This window comes from Emydura macquarii, unplaced genomic scaffold (assembly GCF_026122565.2).
Source record: "Emydura macquarii macquarii isolate MOO-44397 ecotype Brisbane River unplaced genomic scaffold, CSIRO-AGI_Emac_v2 contig_1483, whole genome shotgun sequence".
In the NCBI taxonomy this organism is placed as follows: Eukaryota; Metazoa; Chordata; order Testudines; family Chelidae; genus Emydura; species Emydura macquarii.
Genome location: NW_027131620.1, coordinates 25,728,279 through 25,745,153, shown reverse-complemented (window position 1 = coordinate 25,745,153; position 16,875 = coordinate 25,728,279). Strand labels below are relative to the sequence as shown.

At 40.9% G+C, this 16,875-nt stretch overlaps 1 protein-coding gene across 1 annotated transcript in view; it reads right to left on the bottom strand.

Moving 5' to 3' along the window:
- The window catches only part of TRPC4AP (transient receptor potential cation channel subfamily C member 4 associated protein), a 62,736-nt gene that overhangs the window by 35,519 nt on the left and 10,342 nt on the right, over positions 1 to 16,875 (bottom strand). The window contains exons 2-3 of the mRNA XM_067554505.1: positions 5,932 to 6,060; positions 5,526 to 5,645 (exon numbers count right to left, since the gene is read on the bottom strand). Coding sequence (XP_067410606.1) covers positions 5,526 to 5,645; positions 5,932 to 6,060 — 249 coding nt within the window. The remainder of the gene's footprint in view (positions 1 to 5,525; positions 5,646 to 5,931; positions 6,061 to 16,875) is intronic.

Genomic DNA, 16,875 nt, shown 5'->3' with positions numbered 1-16,875 from the left:
AAAAGAATTTTAGATTAAAATTTTCTTCCCTTACTGTGATAGTAAGAGCAAGCTGATTCTCCTCCCAAACAGTGAACAGAAACAACTAACAGGAGAGATTTGGAGGGAGTTTAGAGAGGGAATGTAAGCAGCTTTCCTTCCAGGTTCAGCACTTGAGATTTCAAGCTGTCTAGTGACAGAACATTGGTGGTGACCTGCTGTGCATGAGACATTCTCTTTCCTGCCTGAAACCAGAAGGGATCTCCTGTGCATGATATGCAAGTCAGTGGCTGTGCTGGAGAAGATGATGCTTGGACTGGAGCAGCAAGTAGAGACGTTACTAAGAATCAGAAAAGCTGAGGCGTTCCTAGTCAGTTAGGTTCACAAAACATCAGTACTCCAGGTTCAAGAAAAAAAGGAGCTGGCCATTAAGGAGTCAGAGAGAGACGAAGTCAGTGAGAAGGCCCGGCAGTTCATAACCACCAGAAGCAATAGATCATGGCAGCATCTTACAAGTTTGGAGACAGATGAGCATGGGCAAGCTGTGGCCACCAGAAAGAAGACAACCAGGAGGAATTCCACAGCTAGAAGCTTCCAACTGCCCTCAACATGGAAACTGTGGATGACAATAAATCTCAAGACCCAGCTAGTCCAAGGGAATGGAGAGAAGTACAGGACACATTCCTAGATAGCAACACGACCCAACCTGTAAGAAAATCAAGCTTGTCCACAAAAAGTTCTCCAGCCATCCAAGGAAAATAGATAATCCTTATTGGGAATTCAATGCTCAGAAGAATTGAAAGAACATTCCGCAAGGGACAGACAGACAACAGGACAGTGTACTGCCTTCCCGGATCCAAGGCACAAGACCTCACTCAAAGACTAGATAGGATTTTGAAGTCGATAGGAAAGGATGCACTGGTGATGGTGCATAACAGCACCAATAACACTGCATCACATGATATCTCACAGAGAGTAGATGACTTCTGGGAACTCTGAAGCACGCAGAAGAAGGTCAAGTGGTCCTCTCTGAGATCCTTCCTGGCCCATGAGCAAAGAAAGACAGAAGGCAGAAGATTCTGGAAGCGAACCACTGGCTAGGAAAGTGGTGGAGGGATGATTTTGTGGAACATTGGTCCACCTTCAATGGGGACACAGGGCTGGATAGTTGGGTGGCCTTCACCTCAGCAGGAGGGGGACCAATCCTCTCGGGGACAGGCTGGCTAGAGTAATCAGGAGGGGTTTAAACTAAAGGGGGAGATAAAAAAAGGGAAGATATGAGCACACAGCACAATATCATTAAAGGAATCAAAGGACATGAGAATATATTCTATAATTACCAATGGTAGGAGCCTGGGTAACAAACAAAAAGAATTGGAATTGCTCATTTATGAGCATAAATTTGATCTAGCTGGCATTTCTGAAACTTGGTGGAATGATCTCCATAATTGGAATGTTAAAAATCAATGGTTATAATCTATTTAAGAAGAATCAAATGGGCAAAAGGGAGGGCGAGTGGCAGTGTCAAAAATGGAATTGCCTGTTTTTGAGTCACTGATAACTTGGAAGAAAATGAGCTTGAATGATTATGGATCCATGTCCTAACCAATAAAACACAAGATAGGGTATCAGTTGATGTCTGCTACAGATAACCAAATCGTCCTAGGGAAGGGGTGACTGCCTCCTTATGCGCCTATCTACAATGTGTAGGAAAAAATATTGTGTGGTCATGGGAGACTTCAATTTGAGTGACAGATGCTGGACGTTGAAGGCTGCCAGTATTAAAACATCCTTGGAATTTCTAAACATTATCTACAATTTCCTATCTCAAAGTGTTGCATCCAACATGGGGGAAATTCTATATTACATCTTGTCTTGACAGATAAAGAGGAACTGATCATAGAACTAAAAATAATGGTAACTAGGTACAAATGATCATGACTTGATCACATTTATAATGTGCAAGCAGAATAAAGTCCAGACCAGTGATATACATATTTGGAGCTTTAAAAGGGCCAATTTCACAAATCTTAAAATAATCAAGCCAAATCATCTGGGAAGAATAATTTAATCAGAAAAATGTGAATGATAATTTGGAATTGTTTAAGAACACTTTGTTAGATGTCTTTGCTTCCTCACTAAACCAGGTCAGTTTTTTAACCAATATGCTCTTCTTCAATGTGGCTTTTTGGACATCTATAAAAAACCTCCACAAAAGTAATACCTAACAAATGGAAGAAAGGGGAAGTTGATAGTAATAAATATTAATCAGAAGCTAGGAATTGTAGAAAATTGATAAGGGAAGCAAAAGGACATAAGGCGATATCTATGGTTAGCATAAGGACAATAAGGAGTTTTTGAAATATATTACAAACAAAAAGAATCCTAATAATAGTATTCATCCATTACTACATGGAAATAGAATTATCAATAAAGTTGCAGAAAATGCAGAAGTGTTGAGTAAATATTTCTGTTCTATATTTTGGGGGAAAAACACAGATGTAGTCATATCATATAACACTATTTCCATTCCACTAGTGTCTCTGAAGGATATTAAACAGCAGCTACTAAAGTTAAAAACATTAAATCAGCATGTCTGGATAACTTGCGACCAAGAGTTTTAAAAGAACTGCCTTCGGAGTTCACTGGACCATTACCGTTAATTTTTAATAAGTCTTGCAACACCAGCGAAATTCAAAAAGACTGGAAGAAAGCTAATGTTGTGCCAATATTTAAAAAGGGTAAACAGGATGACTTGTGTAATTATAAGCCTGTCAGTCTGACATCGATTCCAGGTAAGATAATGGAGCAGCTGATACTTGACTCTATTAAAAATAATTAAAGGACAGTAATATAATTAATGCCAATCAACAGATTTATGTATAATAGATCCTGTCTAACTTAAATTCATCAGAAAAAGGATATAAGTTTGACAAAGGTAACAGTATTGATGTAATATACTTAGACTTCTGTGACTTGTTTGATTTGGTACCATATGACATTTTGATTAAAAACTACAAAGATACAAAATTAACATAGCACACATTAAATGGATTAAAAGATGACTAACTGATAAATCTCAAATGTAACTGTAAATGGAGAATCACCATTAAAAGGTATGTTTTAGTAGGGTCCCACAGGGATCGGTTCTTTGCCCTACACTATTTAACATTTTTATTAATGACCTGGAAGGAAATATAAAAATCATCACTGATAAAGTTTGCAGATGACACAAAAATTGGAGGACTGGTAAATAATGAAGAGAACAGGTCACTGATTCAGAGCAATCTATCGCTTGATAAACTGGGCACAAGCAAACAATATGCTTTTTGAATATGGCTAAATGTAAGTGTATACATTTAGGAACACAGAGTGCAAGAGTCCCTGATTGTGTATGTGTCGCTATCTTGGGAATCAATGGTTGAATAAGATTTGGGGGATGTGGTGGATAATCAGCCAAACATGCACTCCCAGTGTGATTGGGTGGCCAAAAGGGCTAATTCAAATCCTTGGATGGATAAACAGGGGACTCTCAAGTAGGAATAGAGAAGTTATTTTACCTCTGTTCTTGGCAATGAAGTGACCGCTGCTAGAACACTGTGTCCAGTTCTGATGCCCACCATTCAAAAAGGATGTTGATAAATTGGAGAGGGCTCAGAGAAGAGCCATGAGACTGATTAAAGGATTAGAAAACATGCCCTACAGTGATAAACTAATAGACTGAGCTCCTTGAATCCAACAATGAGAAAGTTAAAGGATGACTTGATCACAGTCTAAAAGTATTCTAATGGGGAACAAATACTAATAATGGGCTCTTTAATATAGCAGGCAAAGGTCTAACATGATCCAATGCCTAGAAGCTGAAGCTAAACAAATTCAGACTGGAAATAAGGCGTTAAGTGTTTAACAATGAGAGTAATTAACCACTGGAACAACTTACTAAGTGTAATGGTGGATTCTCCATTGCTGACCACTTTTACAAGAAGATTGGATGTTTCTTCTAAAAGATCTGCTCTAGGAATTATTTTGGAGACATTCCATAGTTTGTTATACAAGAGATAAGACTAGAGGATTACAATGTGTCCTTCTGGCCATGGAATCTATGAATGTATTAATCTAATCTCTGCCCCTCCCTTGCTACTTACCACCTGCCACCATACCCCACCGTCATCTCTGCTGGCTGCTAAATACTTGCACACCATGTGAGTGCTATGGTAGCAATATGGGACCACTAAGTCTTGAAGGGAAGCCAGAGCTTAGAAGGCTGATGGGATGGGGAAGGCATAGTAAGAAGAGAAAGACAATATTAACATTTGTAGATGAATGAAGGGAACAAGAGGTTCTGTAGGCAAGGAGGATTCAAAAGACCAAACATCTCAGTTGGCTTCAAAGAGTGCATGTGACACCAATTAAACCAACTGCTAGCTGCTCAACAGTTTGGAACCAAGAACTGAACTAGGTCACCATGAAATCACTGGTGTTAAACTTAGTCGTCTAACCATTAAGTAGATTGTGTTTGCCCATCAAGAGCATAATATTGAATAAAAAACTAAAAAACACCCTCACCTGTAGAAGGGAAATTTAAAAAGTCTGCCAATTTAAAAAGTTCAGACCAATTTCAGGTAATCTCAGTGAGTATTGCCTATAGTTAGATCTGGCAAAGACTATGGTTTTGTATCAGCTTTTAAACCAAAAAGAGAAACTTTGCTAATAAGAATCTCTAAAGAGATGTAGGTTGGAATAGGCAAAGATTCGCCACAACTTCTCACTGTATTTAAAAGAGGATTTTACAGGTTTAGCTACAGCAGTACTTGGCTGCTCCAGGGTCTAAAGGACTGACATTTAACAAATTTAATTTTACAAATACAGAGCAAACCACAGTATAAAGATTCATTACAAATACATGAAGTGCTGCCACTTTGATTTATCTTTAATATCTTTTATCTGATTAATTCACAGCTGATCTTTAGTTGTTCTATCCAAGACTCACATATATCTCAGTCACTCAGTCTTCCTAGTTACTGATAAATGAGAACCAACCACTTGAAAAGACTCTCTAACTTCTACTAATGGGATATTAGTTGTATTTGGGTTACAGCTTTAGTTAGTTCTTAATAAGATGTATCTTTTCAAGAAATACAGAACTCCTATAATACTACATATATTCAACAACATTAAACCTTTAACAGCCAGAAGCCAGGACTGGCCGCCAGAGGATGGATCACTTGATAAATTGCCTTGTTCTGTTCATTCCCTCTGAAGCTTCTGGCACTGGCCATTGTCAGAAGACAGGATACTGGGCTAAATGGACCACTGGTATGACGCAGTATGGCCGTTCTTTTGCTATGGAAATATATCTGGAGATATCCAGTAAGTCACTCCTTAATGTAATAAGGCCAGCTCTACACTTCTAATTGTAGGTCATTTGCATTCAGAGTCCCCCCAAATAGTCTGATTTAAAGACTCTTCTACAGCTTACTCTCGCTAAAAGCCTCTGAGAAGTTTCTCTATTATAGCCACGTTTAACAAAAGCCCCAAACACTTACATCTACTCCTCCAAACAAATCAAATGTGTATGTGTTTGGGAAAGTGGATTCTTGAGCTGTTTTTCTATTATCATCTGTGACAAATGCCATGGCCTCCATTGAGAGAAGTGGAGAAATTTCCTGCAAGGAGATAAAAAAACAAAAACAAAAAAACAAAACCATGTTCACTCACAACAGCTTAGCAATGTACAGTTTCCGTAAGTGCCTTAGTTTAACTGGATGATCAAATGATTCTGGCTTGTGATTACATGCATTTTTACTTACTCCACTTCACAGACCAGCATTACTCCACATGCCCAATTTCAAGGGCTGAGGCTAGGACTGGATGAAGTTCAGTTTCTTAACATGCAGCAGTTGAAGAGAATGGCTTCCAAGAAGAAGGGTGGTATTTCTGAGTGTACATTACCTTGAGGATGCTTTGGCACTGAGAGAAGTCGCTGTTCGGATGGCTATTTTCATACAGTTTCTGCAACAACAGGGGAATTCCATTCCATTTCGCTTGTTTATCCCTTTCCTTTAACAAGGCCTCAGTGATCTATAACAAAGGAGAATGCCATTGGCTTTTGCACTAACATTTTCCTTCCCCCATACTGCGTGCCACCATCATGTCCCCTCATAACCAACCATTACTATGCTCCCAAATTTGGTGAGTCCTCGCTTCTTTTACTCCATTTTAGCTAATGAACATGTCCATATGACACAAAGGAAAATTGAAGGGATTCTCTAATTTTAACCTAAATGAACCATAAAAGGAGAAAACGAGAATCTATATTTAGGTACCAAATAAGATTAGTCCAGCACAAGACAGAGTGAGAGAACAGAAGTATCAGAATACCCAGTAGCAGAGATTATCATCTCTTCTTTAAAACCACCGGTCCAGAACTAGCATCTGAATAATCTTACTGGTCCTGAAAGGGTTCATACTAGTTTGCCAAGGTGTTGTAAAGCATTAAAGGAGAGAGATCTTCAAGCATGGGTGTTCACTTAGTATATTAAATATGTCTTTCCATACGTATGGGTATTGACTATAAAGCATCTCAATAGTTCCATGAAATTTAGTAAGTTCATGTTTCTCCCTGTGACATTGACTCACATGTGGTGGCTGCCAGAATCACAGGCAGCTCCTGTTTCCTCTTTCAGGAATTATATTGGCCCAGTGAAGTTCAGAAAAGGTTGCAGTTAAAATAAAATTAGATATAAAGGCTCTATCAACAGCAAGTAACAAGCAATAATACCCACTGCCCAAGCGTCCTCACAACCTCTTTGACCAAAGTAATGATCCACATTGCCTCAAATTCTAGAAGTTGCCCTCAAAATAATGCACAAACACTGCTTTAAGCATTGTACTTGATAATCTTGGCTCATTATGTAGAAGGATCCAGTCAGGGAGATCAGTAGGAAAGGTTAGCATCATGATTTGGAAGACAGCCTGGAACGGTGAAGTTTAATTCTTGCTGCTGGAAAGGCCTTTCTATTTGTATATGTTTTCTTTAGTCTTATCTGAAATCTGGTGTCATCAGGCTCCCCTTGATTGTGGATACAAATAATTGCTTCTAATATCAGAAGCCACACAGGATGGAAAGCTTTGCACATATCTACGGCAGAAGATTCATAGTGAAGATGTAAACATGAATTTGCTGAAGTTTTGTGGAACTATCAGAGGTTTTCTAGAGTCATCCATTAACAGAAAGTGACAAAAACAGTCCAATGACAAATTAAATTAAATACCATCTGTGCTCAAAACATTATCAGTTGCCAAATTAGCATATTCACCCTCTCCCCAAAGACTTCAAGGGAACATGAGCTACTGAATACTAGAATCATTGACACAGAACTGAAATTTCAAGCTGCTTTCAAACAGTAAAGGAGAGGCTGCTAAATTTATGGTAGAACTCAAGAGCGGGAGAGGAAAGATTAAATGAAATTAGATAGAAAACAATGACAGGTTTAAATTTCTCTCACGACCTCTATCCCACGTGATGCTCAAAACAAAAGGCCTTAAAACTATTGTTACAGTAAATTCCTGGGATTAAGTTTATGACTCAGTATTTAGACTGAGATACATTTAAAGACATCTATCAAAGGCTCTAGGCACCTTTGATCTATGTTTAACATACAGACTCCTACTAGTACCAAAAGCAGCAAACCCAGCCTCCTTCCCAAAACCAGTGAGCCGAGACAACACAACCACACTGTGCCCACAAGATGGCCCTATAGCAAAAATCTGCCTCTCCGAAAGCTTACAAAGAAAGATGGGCATTGCAGTTAGCCCTGGTTAATAGATTTAGGCTGTTATGGACTGGTATATTGGTGGAAGGGCCAACGGAAAACAAATTTCAGAGGCCCTCAGGTCACCCTGTCAGCCGTCCTTCAAAATCACCACTCCACAAATCAAAGTGGTAGGTCAAGAAAAGCAATGCCCTGTACTCAACTCAATGGCATTTCTATTCATATGTAATGTGATAACTTCTGAAAATTGCATCGGATTAATTCCAAGATTTCATGGAATGTTTGAGACATCAAAGGGCAGAACTGTTGATTTTGATGGAAAAAAGTCACAAAACCAGAAAAACCCAATTGCCACAAAAACCAGGGTTTTCTAAATTTCACCAAAAACAATAGGATTCTGACCAGAGACGGGGGAGGAGAGTCTGGCTATAGTGGGGGAGAGGGCCCACCTGGGTGTACACCTCAACCTATATAAGCAATTAAATGTTCAACCCTCTAATAATTTACACTGCTCTTCATGACCCATTTGAACACTGTGGTAGAGTCCCAAATTCTAAGCTGTCATTCCAATGAAAGCAACAATATCTTATACCTGCACCAATACATCACTCTCTTTCTTTAATGAGCTACCAATATGCTCCTATCCACATTGTGCAAGACTGAGCATTAACTGCACTTCAGTGAGTGGAAAAAGGGCCTGCTTATAAAATCAAATTTATTCAGGAAGGTAAGCTTTTTTTGTAGTTCCTTTTTGCTGATTATGGCAGGAGGGATAGCGTTCCACTGTAGGAATCCCTAAACAGCAATGTAACTTGCTGCAGTAGAGTCAATTTACAGTGTTGTCTAGCAGTTAATCCAAAACAGAAGTGCTGTCAAAAATTGAGGTTTATTTAAAGACCTTAATCCAAGAGAACCAGAAATGGAAGGGGGATGAGAGATGGACTTTTAAGATTAAGGAGATGTTAAAAGAAAGGGTTATGAAGATTCTGGATGCAGAATTTGATGCAGATTCCACTAGGGATGCATAGCAGCAGAGAAAATACAGATCTTCCATGGTGGAATACTTCTTACAATGGATGGAGAAGGTGGCAGGAGTCCTTGACAGGCTGTGAGGGCTTTTTTTAACAGGGGCAGTGCACCAAAATCAGACACACTAGGAAAAACACCAAAGAGCTCTCAATTTAAAATATAGAGATGGAGCAATTTCCACAATGTTTAGGTGGAAATTCTCATAAACCAGGACCTGCACAGGAGGGAATGGATGCTGAAAAGCATATATAAAACTGCCCCAAATGGTCCTACAGGAAGGGCACAGATTTATACTCGCTGCACAAACCCTTCTAAAAATTCTCATTTCTAAGTCTCCCAATTCCACAAGGAGTTTACACCACCACCAAAGAGCCTTTGCTGCAGAGTCCGGGATGGAAAGAACCTTGGTTCACGCAAAACTTAAAGAGCTGGTTAAAGAGCTTTCTGAGCTCTCCTGCTGTTACCAAGAAGGAACTAGTTACAAAAGCTAGTAGAAAGCGAAGCTCCTAGAACGTGGAAATGGAGGATACTCAGTATAATCCACTGCAATACGGTCTGTGGATTACACCATGCAAATCTAAATTACTGTATTGAGCACTTCCATACTACAATGCCAGGCACTCTAAAATTTTACATACAAAAAACTACATTAAAGAGAACATTACAGTTGCTAATTCAAGCACTCAAGCTAGGAAATGCCAGAATTAAGGTTTCCTCTGCAGCCTTAATTTGGCTCCCTTGTGTGTATGCATTATGATACACACTAATTACAGGATCATGTTCTCTTTTTCCTCCCACAGCATATGTCTCATTCAGTTCACAGGATGCTGTGTTCAGAGGCTCCCAACCTGCTAACACTTATGCATATGCTCAACTTTACTACCATGAGTGCTCCCACTGACCTGGGCGTGTTGTGATAATTGGGCCTATACATTTGCCCTAATTGTGAGCTTGGCTGTGAGAAGTGTACGTTCATAAAATGCCATAATAATCCACAACAACAAATGTTGATGGTAAAAAGTGCAAAAGCGAGACAGAAAAGCTGAATTGGTCCAAACAAAAAGACCTACAGATATAACTCAAGGACTGCATTAAGATGGTGCTTAGTAAACAAGAGAAGTGTAGAAACGGAAATCAGTAAATCAAAATTGGTGAGCTGGAAATTAGGCCTAATTGGTGGACAAAACAGTGAGAGGAATGGGCTATTCTACCCATCACTTCCCCTTTAAGGACCCCAAAAGAAGACAGAAAAAATGGCTACTGGAGTGAGTTTCACCATCATGACTTCCAACCCCACCATCTCCTGGGACCCCAAGCCTTCATCATCCTGATCCTGAGATGTCCTGACCAGACCTGGCCGGAAAGAGAACGCAGCTGACATCACCATCTCTGCCAGCTCAGGCTGAATTCCAACTACCACCTGGGATGTGAGATTTCATTCCCCTCCTTTCCCCATGTCCTTTTCCTTCCCTTCCTTATGTCTTCCCCCCTTTTGCCTTCTATTTAATAGGAGTCTGGCTTACCCCTCCAGGAGCCAGGACTGCATATTTTACAAGACTACTGTCAGCCTGTGACCAGAAAGAAGCAGCTAAAAGCAATGCCCTAAACAGCCCTATGCTGGTATGAGTTTGCCAGGTCTTGGTGTGCCAATCCTTGACACTACAGGAATATTCCTACTGATACCCTGGCCAAACTTCACATCTCCATTACAAAGCTAGAGTTTCTCAACAAAATGATTGTAAGGTGTTTTTTCCCCTAACCTCGTTGTGAGAAAAAAAGCTGAACTGTTTTTGCTGAAATTTTCCAACAAAATTCAGCCTGAAGCAGACATCTGGCATGGAAAATTTCAGCCCAATTGTTTTAAGTTTGGCAAAGTTTAAGAAACTGAAAACATGGTCTTACAATGGAAAATACTGGGCAACCTTCACCACAGGTGTTGCTACCAGCACATCCGTATAATACATTAGATAGGAAGAACAGTACAAAGACAGACAGCTAATTCCTGAAACTTGCTGAACTTCTGAGTGTTGGAAACTGCGTGCCTACAGAACTGTTAGTAGAAAGGGTTCAGCTCACAAGATATGCTGATATCACACCACTCACTTGTGTAGGGTGAAAGTTTATCTTATGTAAAGTAATTACAACCAGGTAATTTCCACTCAAAGACTTCCTGCACCTTCCTTTCCAGCTCTCTACAATCTAAGACCAAGTCTACTCTAAAGAGTTATGTCAACCCAACTACATCACTCAGGGTGTCAAAAATCCTCATCCCTGAGCAACATAAGTAAACCAGCCTAACTCCTGGAGCAGACAGCACTACCTCGACAGAAGAATTTTTACATCAACCTAGCTACTGCCTTTTGGGGTGGTGGCTTAAGTATAGCAATAGGAGAATCCTTCCCATTGTTGTAATGAATGTCTACACTGCAATGTAGCAGTTTACGTGTAGACATAATCTAAGGCCTTGTCTACACTAGAAAGTTTGTCGACAGAAGTTTTGCCAGCATAGTCACTGCTATAATTAAATTGCTCTTGTGTGTTCTCACTGTCTCCTTCTGTCAGTGGAGTGCATTCACACTACCAGCTCTTTTGTCGACAAGGTGAGCAGTGCATTGTGAGTAGCTATCCTGCTGTGCAACTGCACACAGGGCGCTTTGGGAAGGGTTTGCAATGCCTCATGGGGCAGGCACAGCACCACATGATGAAGGTTTCTGAATCCCATCGTTCCATGGGCATCCTACTAGCGTGACAGCAGCTTTTAAACTGCCATCAGCCAAGTTGACACTGCTGAACACAAACACAAGAAGCCCACAGAAGCTGGGGGGGGGGGGGGAAGAGTGTGAGTGTGAGAGAGACACACAGACAGCACATGTTGAGGTTCAGTGAGTGTATCTGCTCTCATCCTGTCTCTAAGTTCAGACAACAGCAGCTGGAAGCAACCAATCCCAAGGCAGAAGCTGCTGCACAGACAGACAGCTCATAGCTGGCATCCCCCATTTCCCCCCCCCCAGCAGAGACAGGCCTGGTACACCCATGGGGGGGGGGTGTACCTCTCTCCCTGGCTCTGCACAGCACATCAGGAGTTACATGCCCCCCCGTAGTTTAGGGCAGGCAGGACTGCCCTTTGCTGCGCTGTGGGTGAGTTAACTTGAAAACTTCCTGGGGCTTTCAAAGGGAAGTGGCAGAGGCTGACGGCTGGCAGCCGAGCTCAAACTGCTTACCAGAGCGGCACTCAGGATGGCGTGCTGGGATAACTGGGAGACTATTTTTAGTGAAATAATCTAAGGGCAGTGTCTACACACATGCTTTTTTGCAAACACTGTGGGAAAAGGCTCTACGCCTCTAGTCTAGGTGATTTTATTCTGTCCACAAAACAGGGCAGTTTTGTTAACAAAAGGGTCATTGCAGTGCATACACCAGGATTGTTTTGTTGACAAAGGGTGACTTTTGTTGACAAAATTCTCTAGTGTAGACCAGGCCTAAGATATTGATCTCTATACATGGCTTCAGTCTTCTTCTTTTGTATGGAAACAGCAACATTTGCAAGTTAATAGAAAGGTCTGAAATCCATTGGAGGGCTTCAGGAACTGCAGAATACACCTTTGCTAATCTCCCTGTCAAGCAGTTTGCTTCATTAACTAAGTCCCTGGAACTGTCACAAGCAATGGCAGTAACAAAGAAAATAAAAGATGCATCATATGACATGCTTCTATTAGCATGACAATTGAAGAGGCAGGACAAAGTCCTGAACTTTATTTCAGGTTACTTCTGGTACACCTTGAAACTTAAGAACACACACCATCCTACAAGGAATGCTCCTTTCCATTGCTCTGCCAGGTTAAAGACTGTTACATTAGGGCTAGTCTACACTTAAAACTTACAGAGGCACATGCTGTAAGAGGACTTGGGTAGCTGCATTATGTCAATGGGAGAGAGCTCTTTCTCTGACATAATAAAACCATCTAAACCAGCAGCAGTAGCTATGTTGGCAGGAAAGCGTTTCCTGACAACATAGTGCTGTCCACACAATAGTTTTTGTTGGCAAAACTTATGTCACTCAGGGGTGGGGGTTTTTTTCAAACCCCTGAGTGACAAAACTTTTTCCCGGAATAAATGCTAGTATAGACAAGCCTTAGTTGTTCTATAAAGGACTTTCATAGCTGACTTATGCCCCACTATCTTCTTTTGCAATTGCTATACCCAGCACGAGAGCCAACTACTCAAGACAAGCCCACAAGCATCATGGGATACTAGCTCAGAATTAGCATGTTAAGTAGCTTGCAGCATTTTCTCCCAAACAGACCTAAATGGTGGTGGCTGACTGTTTATCCCCATGATATTCCTTTCACAGACAGTGCACCTTATATTGCTGCAGTTACCCTTATGGCCAGCTCATGAACAACACCCACATAACCATGTCCAGCCTCCATCTGTCAGCAGGATCAGCATGATGTGGGGCACTGAAAAGGGAGACAACCTCCTACCCAAAAAACAGGGGTTCTTCAGTAAGATTATTCTAGCCTCCTTTGTCCCCTGCACATTTATGCATAAATTCAGGCTGAGAATGCTACCATGAAGTTTGTCTCCTGTGGTCATTGAGTCACAATGGGTAGTCTGAATCAGGAAAATGTGCTGAGCAATGCTTTCAGAACAACAACTCTCCTGTTCTAATCCGAGAACACTGACACCCAGGCTGAGACCAACACCACATTTCAAAACACTCTGGAGTGTCTCTGTCAAGCATGTGGCTTTACCCTAGAGATGTAGCCTCTCGGATGGATGGACAGATGGATGGCTATAAAATGCATTCACGTGCACACAGCCCCACTTGAAGCTTGAGCTTTCATATCAAGTACCACGTATTGTATATGCCAGCTACATCCAGTCAGCAATTTTGCCAAAACCTTTTTTCCCATCGGAGAATATTGATTCGTCAGAAGTGAAATACCTGTTTCTCTCCTCCATCATGGAAATTTGGTCAACATCTGAGACACCCACCTTAGAACAGCCAATTGTCCAGCAGTGAAGGCATTCACCTACGATGAGGAAGACCCAGATACAAGTCCAGTCTCCGAATCAGGCAAAGCAGTGACTTGAGCCTCGGTAACCCACATTCCAGCTTAGTGCTTTAACCACTCGTCTATGCCTATTCAAGGGTGTGAGTCTTGTTTTTTCACAAAAAATTTTCAAGAGGTCTTGGTTTCATCCTGATGCACAACACTGAGGTTTCAGCATTTGGCTTTGTTTCACAATCAGAATTTTTGCTTTCCACCTTGCCTGACTGTCAGCATCTGATTTAGGCTTGAGCTCCTTTAAGCACAGACCTTACCTTCATCACTATATACAGTATAGTGCCAAGCACACTGACAGCACTTACACAGCAGGCTCATTAGTTAAAGCTAAATCTTATCAAGCTGAACTGAAGCTCCCGATACAGAAAAAAATCCATCTCTAACTAGAAATCCAACAAGCTTTCACTCCTGTAGCTTCCCCCCTTATGGTAGGGCTCTTTGCTCATTGAAGTACTTAGCCTAAGGTAAGAAGCCTGTCCAAGAGGCTGACATTCATGGCTTTCAAGCTTTATCTTTAGTTAACTAGAATTTCAGATTTTTGTGAGAGCTATTTCCAAGAAGCCTTACGTGAGTGGATACTAGCATAGGAGTAAACAAGGAAGAAAACAGTTTCAGTGTGTCTGAGGGAGAAATTTGAAAAGTAACCTAAAAGGGAACATTACACACTGAACAACGACAAAAAGCTCACTTTCCTTTGAAGGGACAAAGTTTATTTTTTAAAATACATTAGGCCCGTACACTGTGATTGCTTGGCAGAAGCCCAATGGGCCTCACAATAACCTATTTTTAAAAGATACAATTGGATTGTGAATTTGTTGCTGAAAGCAGGGACTGAGGTAGACAGTTCAGTTTACATTTGAGAATCGCATACTCCGTCAAGCTCAGCACAGCAACGTGAAACAGGAGGAGTATTTTCACCATGAATAAAGAACACTTTCAAGTATAACTGGCATGTCTGTGCTAACCGCTAGAGCAGCTATGCCAGGAATCGAGAGTTTGTGACACTGGCTGAATACTTCAAGACACCAATGAAACAAGTTATTCTTTTTCTAAATAAAAGAGTGACTACTACTGGCAATAAACTCTAAAGCTAATTATAATTAAATATTTGTAATTACAATTCAGTTACACATGGTAAGACAAAGTATACTGCTCAGTACGGCTAAAAGTGTTAGGCCCCAAACCACTTATGTCTGAGAATATTTAGTGTTACTGTAAAGCATAACAGATACCCACACACCATCAGAGTAGATTACTGCTAAGGAGATTCCTGTAACTTGGCAGAAGTTTCAACTCTCCTGCATGACTAAAGCAATTTCACTTAACAGCAGAAACCCAACATGATCTTGGGAAGGGGCAAAGATAAGGAAATTAAGGATGAAGGAGAGAAAACAGGAAGGGAATAGAAAATGGTGTCCCATCCTCATAGTCACCATTGTTTGGATACCAGAAACTAGAAAGAAGCCTTCCCCCACCTTACTGCCTAGTGGAGAGGAGAAAGAAAGAATTCCCCACTTACCCACCATGGAGTGGAGACTCCAGATTTTGCAAGATGTATGCAAAGGAGTGGAGGGCACAGTCCCACAGGAGCAGAACCCTGAGGGGAGTCTTGCATGGTAGACAAGACACATCAGGCTATCTATTACGTAGCTGCCAGGGGCCTTTCCACCGTGTAGCAGGCATCTGGTAAAGTGTTTCAAAACCAGCTTAAAAAAATCCCAGAGCAACTTTTACAGTGTTTTCACCAATATACTTGCAATGTGTAACTGAACCAAGAGACCAGGCATTTTTTCCTTGCAGTCAGACCCTGCTTTAGAGAGTTGTGGTACGTTGAGGTGTTTGGAATGTGAAGGTTCTGAACTTCCTTGGGAATATACTAGTGGTAAGCAAAAGGAAATCTACATGAATACATCACTGTAGGAAGGACACATGGCTATATATAAAAAATGTATATAGAAAACAACAGAACTTGAGAGCTAGAAATCCGACAGAGAGAGAACATAAAACCCAGTTTATGCCAAAGTAGCAGTTTATCATCTTCCTTAATGCACATGCATCTAGTCTAGACTAGGGCTCGCTTTAGAATACAGCACAAATTCTTCTTAGCCAGTAACACAAGTTTGGGGAGTGTCCCAACTACACTTAAACCAAATTAGTTAGTATGTTCAAGAACAGGCAATCAATTAACCCAAGTTCAAAAAAAATTCTAGTGTAGCCAAACCTTCAATGCACACACCTCACTACTATTAATTAACCAGAGCTTGAAAAATTTACAAGTCATCTGTTGCCAGAAGACTACACCTAACAGGAATAGATCAATAACAAAGAAGGAGCCCGAATCAAGGTCCAAGGACAATGCCCTGATATGAAGCCCAAATGCCTCCCTCCAGGTCGTGGGAGAGATGCTACAAGGATGCTGTGCCTTAGCTCAACTCAGAATACATTACTAAGCAGATCAGTGATCCAAGAGCTTCAAGCCGTAAAGACAGATACCTCTCTCAAAACATCTGCCTAGGACAGGGTTTTAATACGCAAGGGTTTTCCCCTGTGTCCATTAGTCATTACTGCCCTTTTCTGACGCAGTGACTGTAGGCTACCAAGGCAATTCTATCTGTCCTCTTTCCTAGGATAATAAAGTCCTCCCTCTTACCCCCCCCCCCACAAAAATTAATGGCAAGGTAGAACATAAGAACAGTCATACTGGATCAGACCAATGGTCCATTTAGTCCAGTATCCTGTCTTCTGACAATAGCCAATGCCAGAGGCAATGAACAGAACGGGGCAATTATCGAGTGATCCATCCTATGTTGTTCAGTCCTAGCATCTGGCAACAGAACTTTCTGCTAATTTGCAGAATCTCTTTAGAACTACCTCAGTATTTTGAAAGTCATCTGCTAATGTGAAGATATTATATAAGCATCTATATCAATCCAAATTGCTGGCTGGTTCTTTGCAGTTGTTTTGGTTTAGGCCTTGGTCTTGTGATTTTTGTAACAGTCTCTAGCTAATGGATTTCTAGT